The sequence below is a fragment of the Micropterus dolomieu genome, linkage group LG23 (genome assembly GCF_021292245.1).
Source record: "Micropterus dolomieu isolate WLL.071019.BEF.003 ecotype Adirondacks linkage group LG23, ASM2129224v1, whole genome shotgun sequence".
Taxonomy (NCBI): domain Eukaryota; kingdom Metazoa; phylum Chordata; class Actinopteri; order Centrarchiformes; family Centrarchidae; genus Micropterus; species Micropterus dolomieu.
This window is the reverse complement of record NC_060172.1, coordinates 31,366,330-31,387,120: the sequence shown is the minus strand read 5'-3', so window position 1 is coordinate 31,387,120 and position 20,791 is coordinate 31,366,330. Positions and strand designations below refer to the sequence as shown.

The 20,791-nt window shown below is 42.1% G+C and overlaps 1 protein-coding gene across 4 annotated transcripts in view; it reads left to right on the top strand.

Annotated features, from left to right (window-relative positions):
* The window catches only part of dscama (Down syndrome cell adhesion molecule a), a 116,480-nt gene that overhangs the window by 72,545 nt on the left and 23,144 nt on the right, over nt 1–20,791 (top strand). Inside the window, exons 1-9 of one of the 4 annotated variants that reach the window (XM_046040546.1) lie at nt 5,029–5,145; nt 5,658–5,804; nt 7,181–7,459; nt 7,707–7,982; nt 8,489–8,785; nt 10,120–10,395; nt 11,536–11,814; nt 12,972–13,091; nt 14,852–15,031. In XM_046040546.1, the coding sequence (XP_045896502.1) occupies nt 5,145; nt 5,658–5,804; nt 7,181–7,459; nt 7,707–7,982; nt 8,489–8,785; nt 10,120–10,395; nt 11,536–11,814; nt 12,972–13,091; nt 14,852–15,031 (1,855 nt within the window). In that variant the 5' untranslated portion in view covers nt 5,029–5,144. Of the gene's footprint in view, nt 1–5,028; nt 5,146–5,390; nt 5,805–7,180; nt 7,460–7,706; nt 7,983–8,488; nt 8,786–10,119; nt 10,396–11,535; nt 11,815–12,971; nt 13,092–14,851; nt 15,032–20,791 lie in introns of those variants that run through there. The other 3 variants (XM_046040545.1, XM_046040547.1, XM_046040548.1) reach the window with 3 other exon arrangements.

Sequence of the window (20,791 nt, the reverse complement as noted above, 5' to 3'; positions counted from 1 at the left end):
CCTCACCTCACCTTCCTCAGGAAGAAGAACAGGAGAGGAATCACTCTACCATGATGGATAGGCTTATACAAATAACTAAAATTATATCATAGAAAATCAAAATGTGACTATAATGAACATTGATTGCAAACATATTTGAAGAATAAGAAGGACAATCTGTGAAATTCCTATAATAATATTGTATAATTATTTCTGCGTATTGATAACTGTGCAGACACACAGTGATTAAGATCAAGATTTGGCACAAAAATCTCTTTATATATTTCAAGTGTACGTGTCTAAGCACTGAAACATTTGACTGGCCAGTATTCCTGTGTATGCGTGTGTGTTTCCACCTCTCCACCATTTACAGTACTGGGAATATTGCTTGCTAAGCGAATGGTGGCCAGTGTGTTGCCATGGCAACCCCAGCAGCTGTCAGTGTGCCTCCTGTAAGAATGACAAATGATTTTTATTAGAGGGGCTCTAAATTGGTGGGATCCCCCTCTCCATAGAGATGCTTATCCCAGCCTGATCAAACTGGAGTCACTGTGCCAATAACTGTGACCAGGCCTAATTATGACACAGGCCCTCCTGGGCTCATCATACACTCATTATTACTCACAGACTACACAGGCAATTCTGGCACCAGTCTGTGTGACATTTTCACAGTGGGAAACAATGTGGCATTGCATATGGCAGTGTTATTTCTGCAATTTCAGATTATTAAAAAAACATTTTAATTTTACTAAACATGAAGTCATTTTCTTTATTGCTTAATTGAAGTCCTCCAGCACTCATTTGGTCAGTTGTTGGGTTCAAGTTAAAAGACCGTGGTAAGACACGTTTTCAAAAGTAACATATTTGAAGTGAAAACCTCAAGATCATACACCCAATCACCCAACCCACGCTGTTTTTTTTATTTATTTACCACCTCAAGAAGATTTACAAGCAGCATGGATTATCTTCTTCTTTGTTATTTTTTTGGTCAGGCTCTATGACTTTGAGTGGCCAAGGTTACGGTGACACAGTAGGCCCAGGCTGTCTCCAGAGACCATGCTCCACTCACTAATACACTCCAAGACAGTTGCACAGTGGGGACACTGCACAGCAGAGTGATGAGGAAGCAGTTTTTATCTGCATTGTTTAGCTGACTCCATGGGTTTCCTGTTAGTGGTGTCCAGACTGTTGGTGTTGATAGGCCGTACCAGTCAAAGTTCTTCAGAGTCAGAGGACTGCAGGTTGAAGTGGTCAAGGTCATAATAGAAAATAATCAGTCTCGCTGTTTTTCTTAGTTAACAAAAGGAGCTGTGGATGTGGAATCTATACGTATATCTAAGCACGGTTTATCAGCATTTTCTATTGTTAAAGTAATTTGCAGCGGATAGAGCTGCAAAGACAGTTATACTCGAGTCAGTGTTTGGCTTATGTATGTTCTCTTTTTATCTTTACATTGTGGAATGTACACTACCTGCTTTTGCAACAGCATATTTGATTTGAGGATGATAGACAGGCAGCGTAAAAAACAGAGACAGAGGTACTGGGCTCCTGTTGAGATCTGTCAGACAGACAGGGCTGACGGTTTTTCTTTGATAATTGCTCTACCTAGCCATGATCTGAATTAGCATATGAAAGTTTTGTCTTTTTTTTCTCCTTCTCTGAGAGCGCATAGCTGTAAGCTAATTTGTAAGTCATTTTAGATGACACAGAGTGGTTGTATCCCAGAGGTGCTCTTTCCCTCTTGATCCTTTATTGTTTCTCTCTCTCTCCCTCATGCTTGCTCTCTGTCTCTTCTATCCCTCCTCCCATCTCATCTTTCCTCCACTCATGTCTCAATTATAGAATACTGAATTGACTCAGGCAACCGAGGTAACTCTTTCAGCTAAAGCCCATGTTTTAGGGCAGATGGTCGCGCAGCAAGTGTAGGTCAAAGTGCTCGGCTATGTCATCATGTGTCACTGTCCTTGTCACACATTAACCTGTGTGTCCAGTGATGAAATATCCACACCAGTTCAAACTGTCCTTGGTGAGAAGTGTAACAATAGCATTGTAATATGGAAATTCAGCCTTTTCTCACTGTTTCTATTATGTCCCTCAAGCAATTTAGGTTTCAGTAACAAACTGCAAAGACTCCCAGTTTGATTGAACAAAGAGTCTACTTGCAGGCTCAGCTTATATGGGGATTAATTGAAGCGTGGATCCACAGAAAGAGACTTGTGTTTGTGACACTGTTGATGCCAAAGCAGCTGGGCAGGCCAAGGAGGGAGGGAAGAGGAGACGACTGATAGTCCAGCAAGCCACCTGTGGTGAAGTGAAGCCATAGTTTCAGAAATATACACTAATACACCCAGGTGTCGACAAAAATGCATGCTCATATGTCTAGCATGTTAACACACACGCTGCAAGAACAGTGAAGGCTGTCTCTCGGGCGGTGTTAGTATGCAGTAGGTGGAGCAGAGAAGAGCAGGGAAAAGCTTAGTGGAGCGCCTTTGATCGTTATTATTGACCATTCCTCCATGCAGCTGTAAGCTGCATAAACACATTCCCACTCACTTGTATGCACACACGCTTCGGACGCACAAAGGCTTTAATATGCAGACACACACAAGCCAGTGGGATTTGAGATAACTGCAGCGGTACGAGCGCACACAGAAATGCCCTCAGTTTACAAGGACATGCGCATACAATACAGTACTGTACGCCTGCAGCACTGTGTGAGACAATCAATTGTGTTTGTTGGTAGTGAGCATGAGCTGGTTCTGGGAAGAAAGAAATGGAATCTAACCAAGAATGTAATAAATTACAACCACTACCACCTTCTCCTCTCATTGCAGTGGTCTAATATGCACATTCTGTAGATGTTTTAATGGCTGTGCTGGCAAACTGTAAGGTGTAGAATCTACAAATATCAGTCTAACTTATTACTTATTCTTAGTCCTATCACTGTGAAAACACCTTACATTTTAGATAAAAACAATCTAAACATAACTGACTTCACTAAACTGTCTGGGTTTGTCAGGCTCTACAGTGAGCAGCAGTCTCCCTAGATGCTGTACAGACATCCTTGATATCAGAGGTAGTAGTAGTGGTTTGGATTCAAACACTTGAAAATGATGTACATTATTTGTACAGTGGACTGCTTCTGGGGGTTGAGCATACACTGCATCAAATCAGCATATATGGCCAAAGGGAGACTTCAGACCCCAGTTTTAATTAGCAAGTTTGACCTTTTGGGAAACAAGCATATTTACTTTCTTGCTGTGCGTTAGGTGAGAAGATTGATACCACTTTGTCATGATTAGGTATAAATCTAGTCATCTAACTCTTGGCAAGAAAGCAAATAAGTCTGTTTCTTAAAATGTCAAACTTGTCCTTTAAAGCATATTACTCTGTTATAATAGTGAATATTCCAATGTTTCCAATATCAAATATAGGCCTACATGTGATCTGCTAAATGAACCCCATTCTACTCAGGGAGAAATTCACAAATAATCCAGAGTCAGTTTGATTTACTGGTAGACAAGAGACAAGCACACACACGCATGCATGTAAACGTGTGTGTGTGTGTGTATTTGTGTGTCTGTTTTAATGTGCATTTAAACCCCCCCTCTCCCAGCCCTGGCCTTTTGTCACAGTGACAGGCAGTCTGTTCTAATGAAAGCTCCTCTCATTCATAAGCCTGCATTGTCATCTTTTGACGTCGGACAATTTTCAGAAGGAAAGAAGGGGGAAGAAGATGGAAAAGGGAGAAAGGAAAGACAGGAGAGACAGGAGAGACAGCTGCTCTCCCGTGTCCCTTTGATATCTGCTTTCTCTGAATTGTTTCCTTCCTTGAAAATGTACTGCATCTGCAACCAGCAGAATTCAAATCTGACAACATTCCCAGGCTTTTCTATTTGGTTATGCCATTAAGGACTACAGACACACATATAGGTGCGTACTACCTCTCCTGTCACCCTAATTTTACCACAGGTTGTCTGTCACATGCTAGAGCATCTCGACCACAAGCTGAAAAACCCCTTCAGGATATCAAATCCATGGTCTCTCATTTCTAAGTAGGTCATCACTTGCTCACAATAGCATCCTCACCACCCTCCTCTGTGTATTCCTCCCTCTTCCCTGTTCTCTCCCCCCATTCTCTCTGTCCTCTCATTTATCCCTTTCTTATTGCACTACTGTTGTAATCTGTAAACATGTTGGAAGTCTTTTTTTTGTCTGTCATTCACTCTATCCACTGGCTGTTTATTTATTTTCCAAATCATACAAAAGATTTAGCTCATTATGTGCTGAAATAGTTTTTCCTCCCTAAAGAGGCAGATCAGAGTTCTTGTGACATTCAGAATATCAATGTAGAGACCAGTAGCGACCAAATGTAAGTTTGGTGATATTTGCAGTAATTAATTATTGATTGTTCCATATATAACACCTTTAACACAATGATCATGGCTTGCACTGAACACCTCTCTTCATTATTTTAGCATGCACTGCAAACACCTGTACCAGTAGTCTTAATCTTTGTTAAACTGTCATGACAGGACTAAATGAGAATAATTCAACACCCCATAAAGTCTGCATTATGATCTCTACTAATATTGCCAGAATCCCCCATCGTACAGCGGGCCCATTTGATAGGCTTCTCTATCATCGGTGCCATGAAATATCCCGGCAGCCACCGGCTACAGCACACATCACTCCTCATAAACACTGACTACCTCTCTCCACTTCCATGTGTTCACACAAATTAGCATAACATTAGCATGATATTAGCGCATCCGACCTGCACAGCCATGCCTTATCAAAGCGCTCTGTGATCCCTGGCTCCCTGCGCTTTAGTCTGGAGCGGAGAAAGAAAGAGAACTGAAAGAGAGGGAGAGAGCGAGAGACAGAGAGTTTCCCCCAAGAGAGAGAGCGAGAGAAGAGAGCGATGAGCTACATGATAACGAGCTGTGTTACACTGCTACACAACACACAGCCTTGTCACAGCGCCTCAGAGCTGTGCTGAGCTAAATGGGCTGCAGCAGATGTTTGGTGACTACAATCACAGAGCTGCGGAGCTCACTTGACTTGCAAATATTTGCTAAGAGACTTCAAAATTGGATTTTCTGTATTTTCTTCTTTTAGAATGTGTAAGCTAGTGATTCCAGCGCACAGGAGTGAACACATACAGTATGCTTTCTTCTCATGCTGCGTGACTATTGAATGTTATTTGTCATAAAATGCTAATTGTTGAACAGTTGATCCTTTTTTTTTTTCCTTTCATGAGTCAGACATGGCACTTCAGACAATTAACACTGATTGAGGGAATCCAACCAGGTGTAACTGTTTGGTCCAGAGTGGTCTGTCTTCATCAGTGGAAGGCATTATGTTCACTTACTTTGTCCTTCGGAACATGTATAGTGATTATTCTGTTGTATAAAAGTGATGTGAAGTCTGTAGGCCATAGATGCGTAGCTTTTCCAGAATGTTGTACATTGTTGTAATTGTCCAGCGGCAACGTAAAGTACTTACAGGTCACATAAAGGTGACATATTTGGTGCTGATTGGCCCACAGGAATGTCCATGAGAGCTGTTATTCTAAAAATGGCACTTTGGTTTGATACCTGCATTATAACAGTTTCAAATTGCACCATACATCATTGTACAGTGACGTAATGTTTTATTTATTTTTTCATTTCCAGTGTCACGGTTTCTCATCACATCCACGGGAGCCCTGTATATCCTGGATGTGCAAATGGAGGACGGGCTGTACAATTACAGGTGTATGACACGCCATCGGTACACAGGAGAGACCCGACAGAGCAATAGTGCCCGACTCATTGTCTCAGGTAGGAGGAATTCCAAAATCCTCTTTTTGCGAAATCTGAAACCAGTACGAGGTTATCTATGAAGTTGTTATATTTGTACTTGACTATGAATGACACAAGTAAACACACTAATGTGAACCATAAACAAGGACACCGTACATTAAAAAGCAATTTAAATACAATAATATACTGTACATGAAACCTGGTTGTCTTATTGTGCATGTGTGTTTCATTTAGTTAGGTTTAGTTTGACTGTTCAGTTTGGTTGGTTTCAAAAATAGTGTATGCAAAATGACAGAGGAACATATGGAAGTAAATTTGTACTTGTAAAAAAAGATCTCCAATAATTTGAATAGAATAGAGAGTGACAGGATGAAACACTTGAATTAAAGAGGGGGTGACATGTGATAAAGGTCATTAGATCTGGGCCAACACAGTTTGGTGGGAGTGCTTCAAGACAGAAAATGCTCTGCTTTTCCTTAAACCATTAAATATGAGCACTACACAGATTTAAAACATAAAGGTTAGTTTAGAGGCGGTGCAGTGGTCTGGTGGTTAGCACTGTGATCTCACAGCAAGAAGTTTGTGGGTTCAAACCCTGGTTGCCCTGGCTTTTCTGCGTGGAGTTTGCATGTTCTCTCCGGGTGCTCCGACTTCCTCCTGCGGATAAGGATTTAATATTTTTATTAAGATGTTTACTTTTGATGAGGAAAAAGGACTGAAAAATTATTTTACTTCATTTTACTACTGAAAATATGTTGACAAAGATTTTATCATTATTGTTTTGAATGTTCTACCTCAGACTTGTGAAGTGATCCACTGTTTGGCTTCAAGTGTTGACCAGAAAGAAGAGTTTTAACCACAGTTAACCATCAGGTTTCTTCAGTTTTCACTCAGGAGCAAAATTCAGCCTTTAAATTCGAAAGAAATAACAATTTGATACTTATTGCGATAATTATCGTGATAACATTTTTGACCATATCGTTCAGCCCTAAGTGTAAGGTATTTTGTGTGATGTCCCCAGTTAAATGAAATATTTTGATCAAAATAACGAGATAATCAACAGTTTTAAATGGACTTTTAGCTCTCCATAGGTTCTGGGAGTACCATATCCATGAGCCACATTGAAACTCAGAGTGTGTACCCCGTTATTTACCACCATGATAACCATGAAATGTTAGACACACACAATAAATGCTTAAGACATAATAACCTTTAGCCAGAAACCAGTATTATGTGGTAAATAAAAACATTCAACGCCACACAGTCATCCCTATTTAAATTCCATGCGTTACATGATATGCATCAAGACTGGATATTATTTAGAAGTGATCAAACAACAAAAGTAAAGCAAACTTTACTTTTGTACTTACTGTATGACACCCCCCCCCCTACAGACCCCACCAACTCAGCGCCCCACATCTTGGACAGCTTCGAGCGTCGTGAGGTGATGGCGTCTCATCGAGTGGAGTTGCCCTGCAAGGCCTCTGGTCACCCCGCACCCAAATACCGCTGGCTAAAGGACAACCGGCCGCTGGAGCCCGACACACGCTTCAGACAGAGTGTGACAGGCCTGCTGATAGAGAGAGCCCAGCCGAGCGACACAGGGACATTTGTGTGTGAGGTGTGGAATGGCTATGGCAATGCTGAAGTTGTTGGCAGGCTGTTGGTAAAAGGTCAGTGCCCATGGGCCCGTGGTAAGTCATTGGGGTTGGATTTTATCAATTGTATAATGCCTTGAAACTGGGACAACCTATGAATCTAAAGATGCTGTTTCAGATTTGTAAGGCGCTACTGTATTTAGCATTTTTATTCTTTCACCGGCAAAATAATGACACCTTGGTAACACTACAACAGACATATAAGACCAAATATTTCATATGTTAAAAGAAGCCACTGTACTCTTCTCTCTATAACCTGCAGAGCCCCTGAAGGTCGTTGTCAGCCCAAGAAAGGTGAAGGGCAGCGTGGGAAGCCAGGTTTCACTGTCCTGCAGCGTAACTGGCTCCGAGGAGTACCAGTTGTCCTGGTACCGCAACGGAGAGCTCATCTACCCCAGTAACAGTGTTCGCATGACAGGCCAAAACAGGGAGAACCTGGTCATGGCTGGTATGGCCAAGAGCGATGGAGGAGCCTATCAGTGCTTCGCCAGACATGGCAAGATGTCTGCCCAGGACTTTGTTCAAGTCATACTGGAAGGTCAGAATTCACAGTGGTCCTACTGGAGATGTGTGGGTTTGAGCGGTTATCATACAGTACTTGATGTGGATAAGTATCTGAATAGGCATGTATAATCTGTGTGTACACTTATTTGTGTATGCACATGTGAATCCAAACTGTGTGTCTGTGTGTTCTTGTTCTAGACTGTGTATGTGGAATTGAGTGCTGCAGTACAGCTTAGCTTTATGCAAACTGTTACACGAGCTGGGTTGCTGAAGTGTCTGCCTCCCATGACCACACCAATCCAAAGAGAATAATAAAGAGATAATCAGTACTGTTGTGGAGTCAGAGAAAGGAGCTGTACTGCTTTACACTCTAATTCTGCTTTTTATATACAGCAGACAGTAATGTATTACAATGACAAGGCAAATCAGTCTCGATTCTCCTTTAAAAAATCTTTGGGCATGTTTTTCTAATGGTCTATTATGCCAATAATTAGTGTGGAATAATATGTATTGCCATGTGTATCTCTTTCCACTACCCAGATGGCACCCCCAAGATTCTGGCTTCATTCAGCGAGAAGGTCTACAACATCAATGAGTTTGTGTCGCTGTCGTGCACGGTGAAAGGCACGCCGGAGCCCCGGGTAACGTGGACTCTGGATGACGAGCCCGTGATACGGGACAGCCGCCACCGCATCTCCCACTACACCAACGCCGAGGGCCACGTGGTCAGCCACCTCAACATCAGCCAGACCCAGGTGCCTGACGGAGGGGTGTACCGCTGCATCTGCAACAACTCGGCCGGGACAGTTTCCTACCAGGCGCGAATAAACGTAAGAGGTGCTTGTCAGATCAACTCTTCCAACACACCATCACATATACACATCAACATGTCTTGATTTATTCTGTTTTCATATGTTTTTAATTGGCTTCGTTTAAAGTGCCTGGATGTGCAGATGTTGAAGGAATGCCTGGTTAAGTTTGTCGAGACGTTTTCATTTTTCAAAAGCGTGATATTGTAGCTTCTGTGTGTTTGTTCTTGCTCTAAATAGGACAGATCCTTCTACAGCCTTCAATAGCTCCTCCTATCATCAGTCACTGGTGTTAGCATTAACTTTTCTAATGCCCCGCTTCCTACCACACACATGCTGATTGCTTTAAATTGGGATGCCATTAGAATGATTTACCATTCGCTCCAGTATATAACTGTAGTGTTATCTGCGCTCTACAGGGACATGGTTGGCTGGATTGCTGTTGTCATGTAACTGTAATGCTGGGGCGCTAGAGCTTTCTGTGCTTGGTGCACGGCTATTAGTATTTCTGTTCTGCACAGAGGGAAGGGTTTCTGTACACTGATTGGTTTAATTTGATTGTGTTCATTCTTGCATGTTGTAAGGCTAAATAGGGCGATCCTCTAGCCCTTAAGCGAGGGTCCATGAATGCCAAATGCAGCCAAGCAATGAAGATAAATCTCCACAGGTGTCATTGCGGAGAAAGTGTAATGACTGTTTCTCACATCGTTGGCTCCTTAATCGTGCTAAAGAGAGTAGCAACCCAGGATATGCTTGTGCTCAAAGTACACTACAGAGCCTAGTTAAACTGTCTTCTGTAGTGCTTTAAAGAGAAGCCTATTAGTCCAGTTCCCTGATAGACACTGAGCTATGGAAGCCTATTGGTTATTCTGTTAGTTTTTCACAAGTGTGTGCGAAAGCTGGAAACATGAGTAATGGTTTTGATAATAGCTTCATGAGTGGAGAAAGGGAACATTCCACTCTAATGCTTGTCAAAGGCAATCACAGTCACCACCGAAGAGGTGCAAGGTAATATTCGCTACAGGCTCACATAGGGTACACGAGTCCCTGGTTCTGACAAGGCAAAAAGCCCCTTTAGATATGAAGATAACAGAAAAGAATAGATCCACTGGTGATGATTCTGAGACTAATTTCCTTTTTTTGAGGTTTCTTTTCAGGGACTAGAAGGAAATCTTTATCAGGCAGTCCAAAATACTAAAATAAATCTTTAATGTTTTGACATTGTTAGTATCAGAATGAATCAAGGCATGTAAACTTTGTGGTGTCTTGTATACACACACAACACAGCACAGCTATCTTTTATACCACCCCCCCGCCTCAAAATCATTTTAAGAGAGTTGTCTCTCCAATGTGTCCTTTAAGGGCCTGCCAGCATCAGACCAATGAAAAACCTCACTGCCATCGCTGGGCGGGACATGTACATCCACTGCCGTGTCATCGGCTACCCATACTACTCCATCAAGTGGTACAAGGACTCCAATTTGCTGCCGTACAACCACCGCCAGCGGGCCTTCGAGAACAACGGCACCCTGAAGCTGTTTGATGTGCAGAAGGATGTGGATGAAGGAGAATACACGTGTAACGTGCTGGTACAGCCTCAGCTCTCCACACACCAGAGTGTCTATGTTACCGTGAAAGGTATGAACTTCTTTCGTATCTGTCTTCAGTTACAGTTCATGACTCAACGCTGGATAGTAAGCCTGGACTTTATGTTTAGAAAAATAGCTTAAGATTTAGTTGCTGTAGCTTTATTATCAATGTGAATTATCAGTGTGAAATGTCATGTAGCCAGCTAAGGCCATTTATTTCAGATGTTCATATACAATGTATCATACCCCAGTTTATGTTGAGTAAATTCATGGGTACTACACGCTGACCTTGTGTCTTTCCATCTGGCGTGCATGCTGTACATTACATTTAAAAGATACATTAAAGCATCACTTCAGTATCTACCTTTCCTTGTCGCAGAAAACACAGATATGGGATATTTGTATATCTCAACCTGTAAGAGAACACACTCACATCACTGATAGCAAAGCATCATCTCCATCATCCCGCCCAGCTTATCTGGGGCTCATCTGAATATGCAGCAGCGCTGAGCTGAGCCAGATGATGATAACCTCAGATGTCTCTCTTTCTTCGATGACGCTGCATAATTTGAAATGTCGGATTGGGCAACCCCCCTCCCCTCTGGCGGTTCTTGACGTGCTAACAAGTGTGCGAGGGGGAAATCACACAGTGTAGACAAAGCTATACCGCTATTCCGCCTCGGCTAATTTGCCTCTCGGCTGCTTTGCATTCCACTGCTGCCGAGAGGGAATCCCCAGGAGCCTATTATGCCTATTTTGTTGTGAATTAAATAAGCGCTGAAGTGCCGCTTATTCCAATGTTATTTTAAATCATTAATTTTCCAAAGCATCTGGTTCTCACGATGGCTACAGTCTCCCCAGAGAGCAAAAGAGAGTGAGAGAGAATGTTATATGCATGTTGTTTGAGAGAGAATTCAGCCGCTCTACATGGGGAGAGGTAATAAAATATCATTCCTGCAAAATCACAGCATAAACAGGTTTAATATTGGGAGCAAGGTGATAAAGAGAGAATTGTGACTAATGACTTGCTATGGGAGTGCTTTATAAAGTAGCTCAGCCATGACATATAAAAACCTGTTTAATATGCCCTAGAATGCTGATTGATTTTGAGGAACATTTTCTGTTGTTGACTCTAAATTATATGCCTGCAAACTACAGGGTAAAATTAATTTGCATGTCTCTTCCACAGTCCCACCTACCATCCACCCATTTGAGTTCCCTCGGTTTTCCATCGGCCAGCGAGTCTTCATCCCCTGCGTGGTCATGTCCGGCGACCAACCTGTCTTCATCACCTGGCAGAAGGACGGTCGGCCAATCCCGGCCAGCCTGGGTGTCACCATAGACAACATAGACTTTACCAGCTCCCTGCGCATCTCCAACCTCACGCTGATGCACAACGGCAACTACACTTGCATCGCACGCAACCAGGCTGCAGCCGTGGAGCACCAGAGCCAGCTCATCGTCCGAGGTGAGGATGGGGGAAAGTGGTCAGAGAAGCGGGGTGGTAGTGATGAGGAAAAAAAGAAAAGGGCAGGGGCATGGTCTGTCTAAAACCTGCTAGGGACAAAACTGCTGATAACAGGTACAGTTTTGGTGAGTGTCAGTATCACATCTTTAAAGTGGTCATATTATGCTCATTTTCAGGTTCAAAATTTTATTGAGGGTTTGTACCAGAACAGATTTACATGATTTCAGTTTTAAAAAAAAACACCATATTTTTTGTCATACTGCACATTGCTGCAGCTCCTCTTTTCACCCTGTGCATTGAACGCTCCGTTTTAGCTATGGAGTGATACATCTTACTTGTATAAAATCTTTGTTGGGAGTTGCACATGCGCAGTTCCTAGTTAAGGACTACTAGCTAATCAGAAGCAGAGAAGGGCGGGTCCAGAAAAGACAGTAAACGCGGTTCACCTGTACATGTTCCCCTTACCAGCTTGGCAACATAGACTGGAGCAAGAGTTTCAGAGTGGTGAGTTATTAATCTGTAACAAAAGTATCTTTCATCCATAAAGTTTTAACTGAGCTCTGTCTCTACATCACAGTAACAACTTTATGTCCACTGTCTGCCTGGAGGGTAGCTGGTGTTTGGAAGGGAGAGGAAAGGCAGCAGGCGGACGTCTTGTCACTGTGTGCTGCAGCTCAGCTGTTTTTTCACCGGTGTTTTTGAGGGCGTGTCTGACTAGCCGCATTATGAAGCGTATTTTCTTGTGATGTCACCAGAAAGCGGAAGAAAAGGCTGGACTACAAACGAGCTGTTTTCAGGCAGATCAGAGCAGAGTTTAATGTGGGAGATGGGAACTCCCTTTGGGCTGGACTTTGGGCTTTTTCACTATGCAAACCTATTACATGCACAAAAAAGGTATATAATAAAAGAGAGGAAAAGCCAAATATAATAAGTTGTTCACCCAACTATTATCTTAAAGGTAATATTGGTCCTTGATTTTGACTTGATCTTTCTCCCTGAATACAATGAAAAATACTATGAATCAATATGTAAACTCCTCAGATCGAAAGATTGGTAGATTTCTTGATAGATTTCTTTCAAAGAGAACTGTTAGTGATCATACTGTATATTTGATTTCGAGATGAATAAGCGTAATCAAATGGCTGCTTGACTTGCAGTTCCCCCCAAATTTGTGGTGCAACCTAAGGACCAGGATGGCATCTATGGAAAGGCAGTTATACTAAACTGCTCAGCTGAAGGCTATCCTGTTCCTACCATCCAGTGGGAGTACTCTAAAGGTAAACGCACAGCATGGTGCACACGTTAATATGCATGTTCATGTATGCCAGTTACACAAACACACACATATTACGTACTGTAGTAAGACACAACTGCCCCTTCCACGTCTGGTGGTGGACTGGATAACTTGCTCGTCTTTTTTGACGATCATGCTGAATTGTATGTTAAGATATTTTGTCCTACGGCAAGCGTATTCTCTGCGGTAGATGATCTTTTTTACGAATGCCAACACAACAACCATAATGTCCACAGCCTTGAGGTTGAATGCATAATAACACCCACTTCAAGTCCAAACAAGCACTGTGAGATTAGAAACTGCAGAGGTTCAAGGAAGAGTTTTTTCTCTGTGAAAGATTATGTAACTATTAAACTTGTATTATCGCATTCTGGCTCAACACAGTAACAGTGTTTCTTGAATTAAAAAAAAAGATCAGAAGTGACATAAATATCTATTGCTTTACTTCTTGTCATTGATGACATTTTTTACTTATTATGATACATGACCGAGGCTTAAATGCTTTTACTGTTGACACAAAGATTAGATTATTGCAGGTTTCTGGTATTCAATTAAATGCTGTCAAGGTTGATTTGTTTTTAATCATAAAATGTTTCACAAAATTACATTTTATTTTACATTTTATTATTAAGAGGTAAAACATTTAACCCTGACAAATATTTTTAGTTTAGCTGGCAGCTCCTTAGGGCATATATATGCATGCAGCCTTTAAAGCATTTGTTTACAAAGACTATTAATGAACTGAAATCACAAAATTTGCAAAAACAATGTTTTTTCAATTTGAAATTGCTACAGAAATACAAACTTTTTTTTCTCCTACATTTTTTAGCTACTCTAGCTTCATGGCTCTAGGGATGGCAATGTCGTTTGGCCAGGTGACCAGTCGGTCAACCACCACTACCATGAGGTTTACATTTGTGGTTTTGAGTAAAATATCTCAACAACTGTTGAATGGATTGACATTCAGTTTGGTACACACATTCATGTTCTCCATAGGATGAATTGTAATAACTTTGCTGATCCTCTGACTTTTCATCTAGCACCATCAACAGGTCAAAATACTTTATGACCAACTACCTGCAAAACTAGTGACATTCCCATCCGCCTCAGCTGGTGTCTTTAGTGCTAAATAGCAAATGTTAGCATGCTAAATTGCTCACTCACTCAGGCTCAATAAGATAATGAACAACATAATACCTGTTAAACATCAGCATATTAGCATGTTGACGTCAGCATTTAGTTCAAAGTAATACTGTGCCTAATTACGGCCTCACAGAGCCACAAACATGGCTGTAGACTCTTGGGCCCCATCCACACTACTACGTTTTCGAATTAAAACTGAGATCTTTTGCTACGTTTGCAACTCCCGTTCAGACTACAACGGCGAAAACGAAGACCTGAAACGGAGAGAACTTTAGAAATGATGACGCAGACGCTCACGCACGGCTCTCTGATTGGGTCTTACACATCATGCAAAGCAGAAACACTATGCTACTGACCGGGTGTTTGACTTGGTATTTTTATTAAAATAGTCTGTACCGTGCAAATAACACTTATCTGCCTACACTTGTACTGTGCATGTCGCCGTTTACTTTGCGACGACTCCCAGTCTGTGTTCCGCCGCCACAGTGTTACATTCAGTAACAGTCCCAGCTCGTTATTGGTGCATGCAAAAAAGCAAGTGTGTGTTTTTCTGTAATTTGGTCTTACCCTGATACACTCCCATTCTGTCTTCTCTGACAGGCGCCGGGGTCCCTCAGTTCAAACCCATCGCCCTCAACTCAGGCTTTCGGATCGAGGTGCTGGTCAATGGCTCTCTGTTCATCAAGCATGTGTTGGAAGAAGACAGTGGCTTCTACCTGTGTAGAGTCAGCAACGACGTTGGAGCTGATGTCAGCAAGTCCATGTATCTCAATGTCAAAAGTAAGTCTGATCGGAAAACACCACCCAAAACTTAAGAATAGGGATTTAAAACTTGAATCTAAGGTGCTGATGTCTGTTTTGGATTATCTCTGTTTAGGATCACATATGTAGTGTTCCTGCTCAGTGCTGCTGGTAACATTCAAGTAAAAAAAAAAGTTAACATTAAAGCACAAAGGTTAAGTGAGTTGAACTTCAGTCGGCTTTGTCTGTGACAGTCAGGCCACCAGCCAGATGCCGTCATGGTGCTTGCTCTGTGCTTTCTGCCTGAATGAATCCCACGAAAGCAACGCACACAGCCACCGCCACCACATCACTTGGAGAGCATTTATCCGCTGTGTGGCCAAGGACTTAGCTCCCCTCCATTAAGCCCTGAATTCTGCATGCAGGCAGGAGCTGCCATGTGGAAAAGAGGGCTGAGGGATGGAGGAAAAGGGGTTTGGAAGAGGGATGGGTTATCTATGTGTGCCCCCCCCCACCCATGTCTGTCTTCTTCCCTCTTTTCTTTAGTCCCCCCTGCCTATACTGCATGTTTTCTCTGTTCCAGCCCGGATAGTTCATCTTACCTTTATGTTTGCAAGATATATATATTTTCTATGTGCGATAAACCCCTTGCTTACAATATGTATATCTATGTCTTTCCTTTCATGCCTGACCAATGTTATATTTGTTGAGCTGCCACATTGTGATTACCTCTGACACTATCAAAGGATCGGAGCCCATCATGCTCACACATACATACAACACAGCTATGGATTTGCTTTTTTCAAGTTTAGTCCAACTAGAGATCATGACCATGACCAACAAATGACTTTAGAGATAAGTCCTTTACAAACTAGAGATGAAACAGTATGAAAATTTCATATCATGATTATAGTGACCAAAAATATCATTGTTATCAGTATTATCAAGTTCAAGAAGTACTTAAATCATTTCACCAAGTTTTATATTGAAAACCACAAATAAAATTAGCAGCACTTTTTGTTTGCCAATATGTAAACATTTGGAAACCATATGAAATATAACAGTAAAGATGTTAAGAAGTTATAAAGTATATGCAATGACCCCATGCACAACTCACATAAATACAAATGAGTCTTAAGAAGATAGTGATAGTAGTTATCATGTGCAATGGGCAAATGTGGGCAACGTGTTGTGTAGTTGCAAGAGTAGAACATCGAGAACTTCAGTGTACAAGCTTAGCACGTTTAACAGACAAACCATGACCTCTTGCATTGAGCTAAAAGTGAAGTTACTCTGTATTCACTAAGTGATGTTCTTTGATCAGGTTTCCCTCAGCACTCTTATAAAAACCAAAATACTTCAGAGAGGCTGAAAAATCTCCTTTGCATGATACTGGACAGTATTCACCATGAGCTTTTCAAAGTGCAGTAATTGAACGAGGTTTTATTGATAATTTGAATGTGAAACTGTGATACTAACTGCTGGGAACTTTACTGTAGTTCATCATTAAATGCTTTAAATTCATGCAATTCTCAGACATTTCAATGTCTGCTTACTATTAAATGTTTTGTAGTAACATGAATATTTTTCAATAGGAATACTGCCCTCTTCAGACTGAAAGAGCACTAAATAAACCATTAGAGTGTAACACATGATTTAATTCATCGAGAGAGAGATTCAAAGAGCAGGGATTTGACTACATACATCTTCTGTGGCACAAAAAAACATGTCACAATTACTGTAAATCTGAATTCCACAAAAATGCACAGTTCTGTGATTTTGTGTGTGTGTGTGTGTGTGTGGCTGGGTGCTCATTTTGATCAACCACTGCTAGATGAGGCTTATGCGCCTGTGGCTCTTATCAAGCCAGAGCAGAGGACTCCCTGCTGAGCGTCTCACTGTCTGCCAGCCACAGCCAAATAGGCTACCACTCCTTCATGACCCCTCCTGTCTGACTCCAGCCTATCATGCTCCCTCACAGACAAACATACATGCACAGACACACTCTCAGTGCAGTCCCCTATGTCATTCAATTGTGATTTACAATTAAATATTTTCGAAGGTATACATTTTTTTGTAATACGCAGGTATCCACTGTAGGATGCTACCAGTGATACATTGTCTTTGTTCTACAGTTGTTCTGAAGACTTGCATTGTCTGGGAAAATAAGTTTTCACTCTTTAAGCAAGCTTCTTAATTGCATTTCTTCCATTTATTTACATAAAAACAGTAATATAGTGTGGATTGATTCCTATACACTTCACTCAGCCTCTCTCACTCTCCACGACATTTTAAAAAACAAGAGCGAAATAAGGTTCACAAGTGTGCCCAAGATTATTGTCAAAACAGCAGAAAGACACACTTCACGAAAGCTACAAGTGAACGCAGAAGTCTGACTTTTATTCTGAAACGGATGTACAATACTTGTGATAAAAGTGCTTGATTAAAAGTAAAATATAAAATTATACTTAATTAAAATACAAAAAAAGTATATAAAAAGCAACTTTGTTACAGTAAGAGTTAATGTAATTTGTCACTGATTGCATCCAATAGAAAAAACTAAATGGGATTTTCTATGTTTTATATCACTGGAAACTGAACATCTTTGGGGTTTGGACTTCAGACAAAACAAACCCCATTTAAGCTGTTTACATATCAGGGCATACAGTATTTGGCAAAGACAAAGTTTTTGCAGTCCAATAAACTCTCCACCTATAGGTGTGGTCACTAAGTGGAGGCAACTGCAAAAAAATCTCACAGAATTGATCCATCCATCGTCAACCGCTTATCCTGCGTACAGGGTCGCGGGGGGCTGGAGCCAATCCCAGCTGACATTGGGCGAAAGGCGGGGTACACCCTGGACAGGCCGCCAATCCATCACAGGGCCACACACAGACAAACAACCACTCACACTCACACCTAAGGACAATTTAGGGTCACCAATTAACCTAGTCTGCATGTCTTTGGATGGTGGGAGGAATCCAGAGCACCCGGAGAGAACCCACGCAGATACGGGGAGAACATCCAAACTCCACACAGAAAGGCCGGGTTCAAACCCACGACCTTCTTGCTGTGAGGCGACAGTGCTAACCACTGCACCACTGTGCCGCCCTCACAGAATTTATGTACTTATTTAATTGAATTTATGAAGGACAGACTTCTATATGAAGCCAGACCTTGAAGACATATGGTCCTAAAAAAAACAAACACATGATGTGGGGTTTTTTATAAAACGGATTATAGATATTTGTCTTATTATGGCTTTTGTGTGTCAGGCTGTTATGATAGTTGTGCTGTCTTGATTTGTGTCTCTTTGCTCTCTGTAGTAACCCATATCTCCCTGGGCGCCTGAGGAGGCACACCTCATGTTGTGTGTGTGTGTGTGTGTGTGTGTGCGCTCCACCAAACTCATTAACCCTTAAAGCCTTTCCATGTGCTTAATAGGCACATGAGCCAGTGCAGTCCACTATAACGTCTGAGGCTGTAATGCTCTGTAATGTCGGACACTGTGATGTTCTGTACACTCTGTTCTGTTTTTATGTTTATCCAGGCCAGCCTACACCACTTGAGCAGTGGCAGCTACTTAAGAGGCTTAGGAGCCAATTAGGGAGGCACACAAGCTGACACATGCTGAAGTACCCACGTGATGGATAGTATGATCTTCGCTGTGTATTATTGGCTATCCAAGTGTGGCTTGATGTATCAGTAAACAAACTGTGGAAAATCAATAGGTCCAATCAGAAACTCTGAGATGTGTGGGATGGACACATGCATGGTAAAGATGCTGTCAGGTCAATATGTGTGACACAGGTGAGCAAACAGGCTCATAAGCTCACACAAAGGAAGACATTTTCACACAAAGCACTGCACGTGTTAATGCAAAGACATAATGTAAAGGCACAGATACAGTGCAGCACAGTGCAGCCATTACAAAAGAATAATGGGCTGGGCCGCTAATGCAGTGGTTTAGATAGATCCCCCTCTACCAGGCCATTGTGGTGGACTCCCTGGGAAATGAATTGCAGCTATTGTGATGTCCTAGCTTGGCACTTTCATTGTTATGAGTGTCTTTACATAGGCTAATGTCTCGTCATAATACACCATGCATCATCCTGTGTGAACGCCGCCACTGTATTAACAGCCAGTAGAAATTGCTTGCACTCACTGTACCAGGACTAAGTTGTGCAGGTCTGCGTGTGTAAGTGTGCATAGAAGCACTTGTGTTTATGTTTATTTCTCTTTATAGGAGTAGTAATCAGTTTTTTCATTCTGTCATGACACTGTTTGCAGGTGGAGGCTAAAACAAATTATTTTTGAGCAATTTCAAGTCAAGCATCCCTACCTCCAAAACAGATGCAATTCAGTCAATTCATTACCAATCCACAGCGGATGCTATCAGTCAGTCAACAGCCACTCAATGTTTATCAGGGCCAATTAAGACCAATCAAGCCTATTAGACATCATAATGTCGGCAGACACAGTGATGAGGGCAGAGCACTTAATGAGGCTTCACTGAACAGAAGTGGTAAATGGTCTTGTGGTCACTGAGCAGTCTCCCAAGCACAGCGTCCTTCAGACAACCATAAGGAAGTCCCCTCTTCTTCTGATTTCTATTTCTTTCATCTTATTTACTCATCTGCATCCAAGCCCCCCTCCCTCCCACCTTTGCACAGAAGCCCGCCCAGTCTGCAGACATACATTTGGTATCAGGCTCCATGTCCAAGCAAATTGTGCAGCTAAGGGAATTATTACAGTACATTGCAGGCGGCCAGTGAACCAGTCATCTTTGTGCTATCGCCACACAGCCCCCACATCCACACCCACCCCCCCTACCCTGCGCCACTCCCACCCCCCATCCAACCACTGCATCTCTTCTCCAGCGCCCACTTACAGTGTGCCTCCAGGGCAGGGAGCTGTATGCATTTCAGCTCGACTTCTCTTGTCTGGCCCTCGTGGCCCCATTGAGCCTGGGCGCCCTGTGGCCCAGTTCAGATACAGACTCTAAGAGAAATCCACAGATTCACTCTAGGTAAGAGGTTTAACAGTTAGCAGCAGCAACCGTTTTATTTATAATAAATAGATTAAAAATTGTGCTGATAGTTACAATGGCCGATCAGTTAATCAAGAATATAGCGACCTCTAGAGAAAATCATACTAAATCCAAACCCAAAGAAAAAGGACTCAGAGTTTAAATAGCAATATCTGGTACCTCTTCATCATCATCAATCATTTTCTTTTCCCCACATGTTTGTATGGCTTCCAAAATGGAGCTTGATGTTTCAGTCCTTTTTGTTAAACAATTAAACAATTAATGTGGCTCCAATGATGCCTCTTTGAAAAAAAAAAACGTAATGCCTTTTCATCACCTCTCACATCGCATTGAACCTCTGAGATGGTCTCACTGCTTTCTTTCTTTGATCACAGATGAATAGCCCCACAGTGAAGTAGCCATTCTGCCATAATGATGTGTTATTATTATTCTCCTGACTCCTCCATTTGGCTAATTCTGTTTTCCTCATCACTAACACCACCAGTTAGACACTAGAAACACTGTGTATTTGTATCTCTTTTTTTGGTCCTGCATTGCGACATTCAGGGCGTGATTGTGTAATCATCATCATACGCCTGTGAAAATCAATGGCAGGTCCATGTTCTATTCCTGGCTACTAGAAATGGCCCTTTTTCTAAGAGTAGACACTGGGGAGAGAGAGGAAGGGGGGGGGGGGGGCTGTCCGATGCTGGTTGGCATGGTAACCTGGCCAGGGGAAAGGGAGCCTGGGAGAAGGGAGGGGGGGGGGG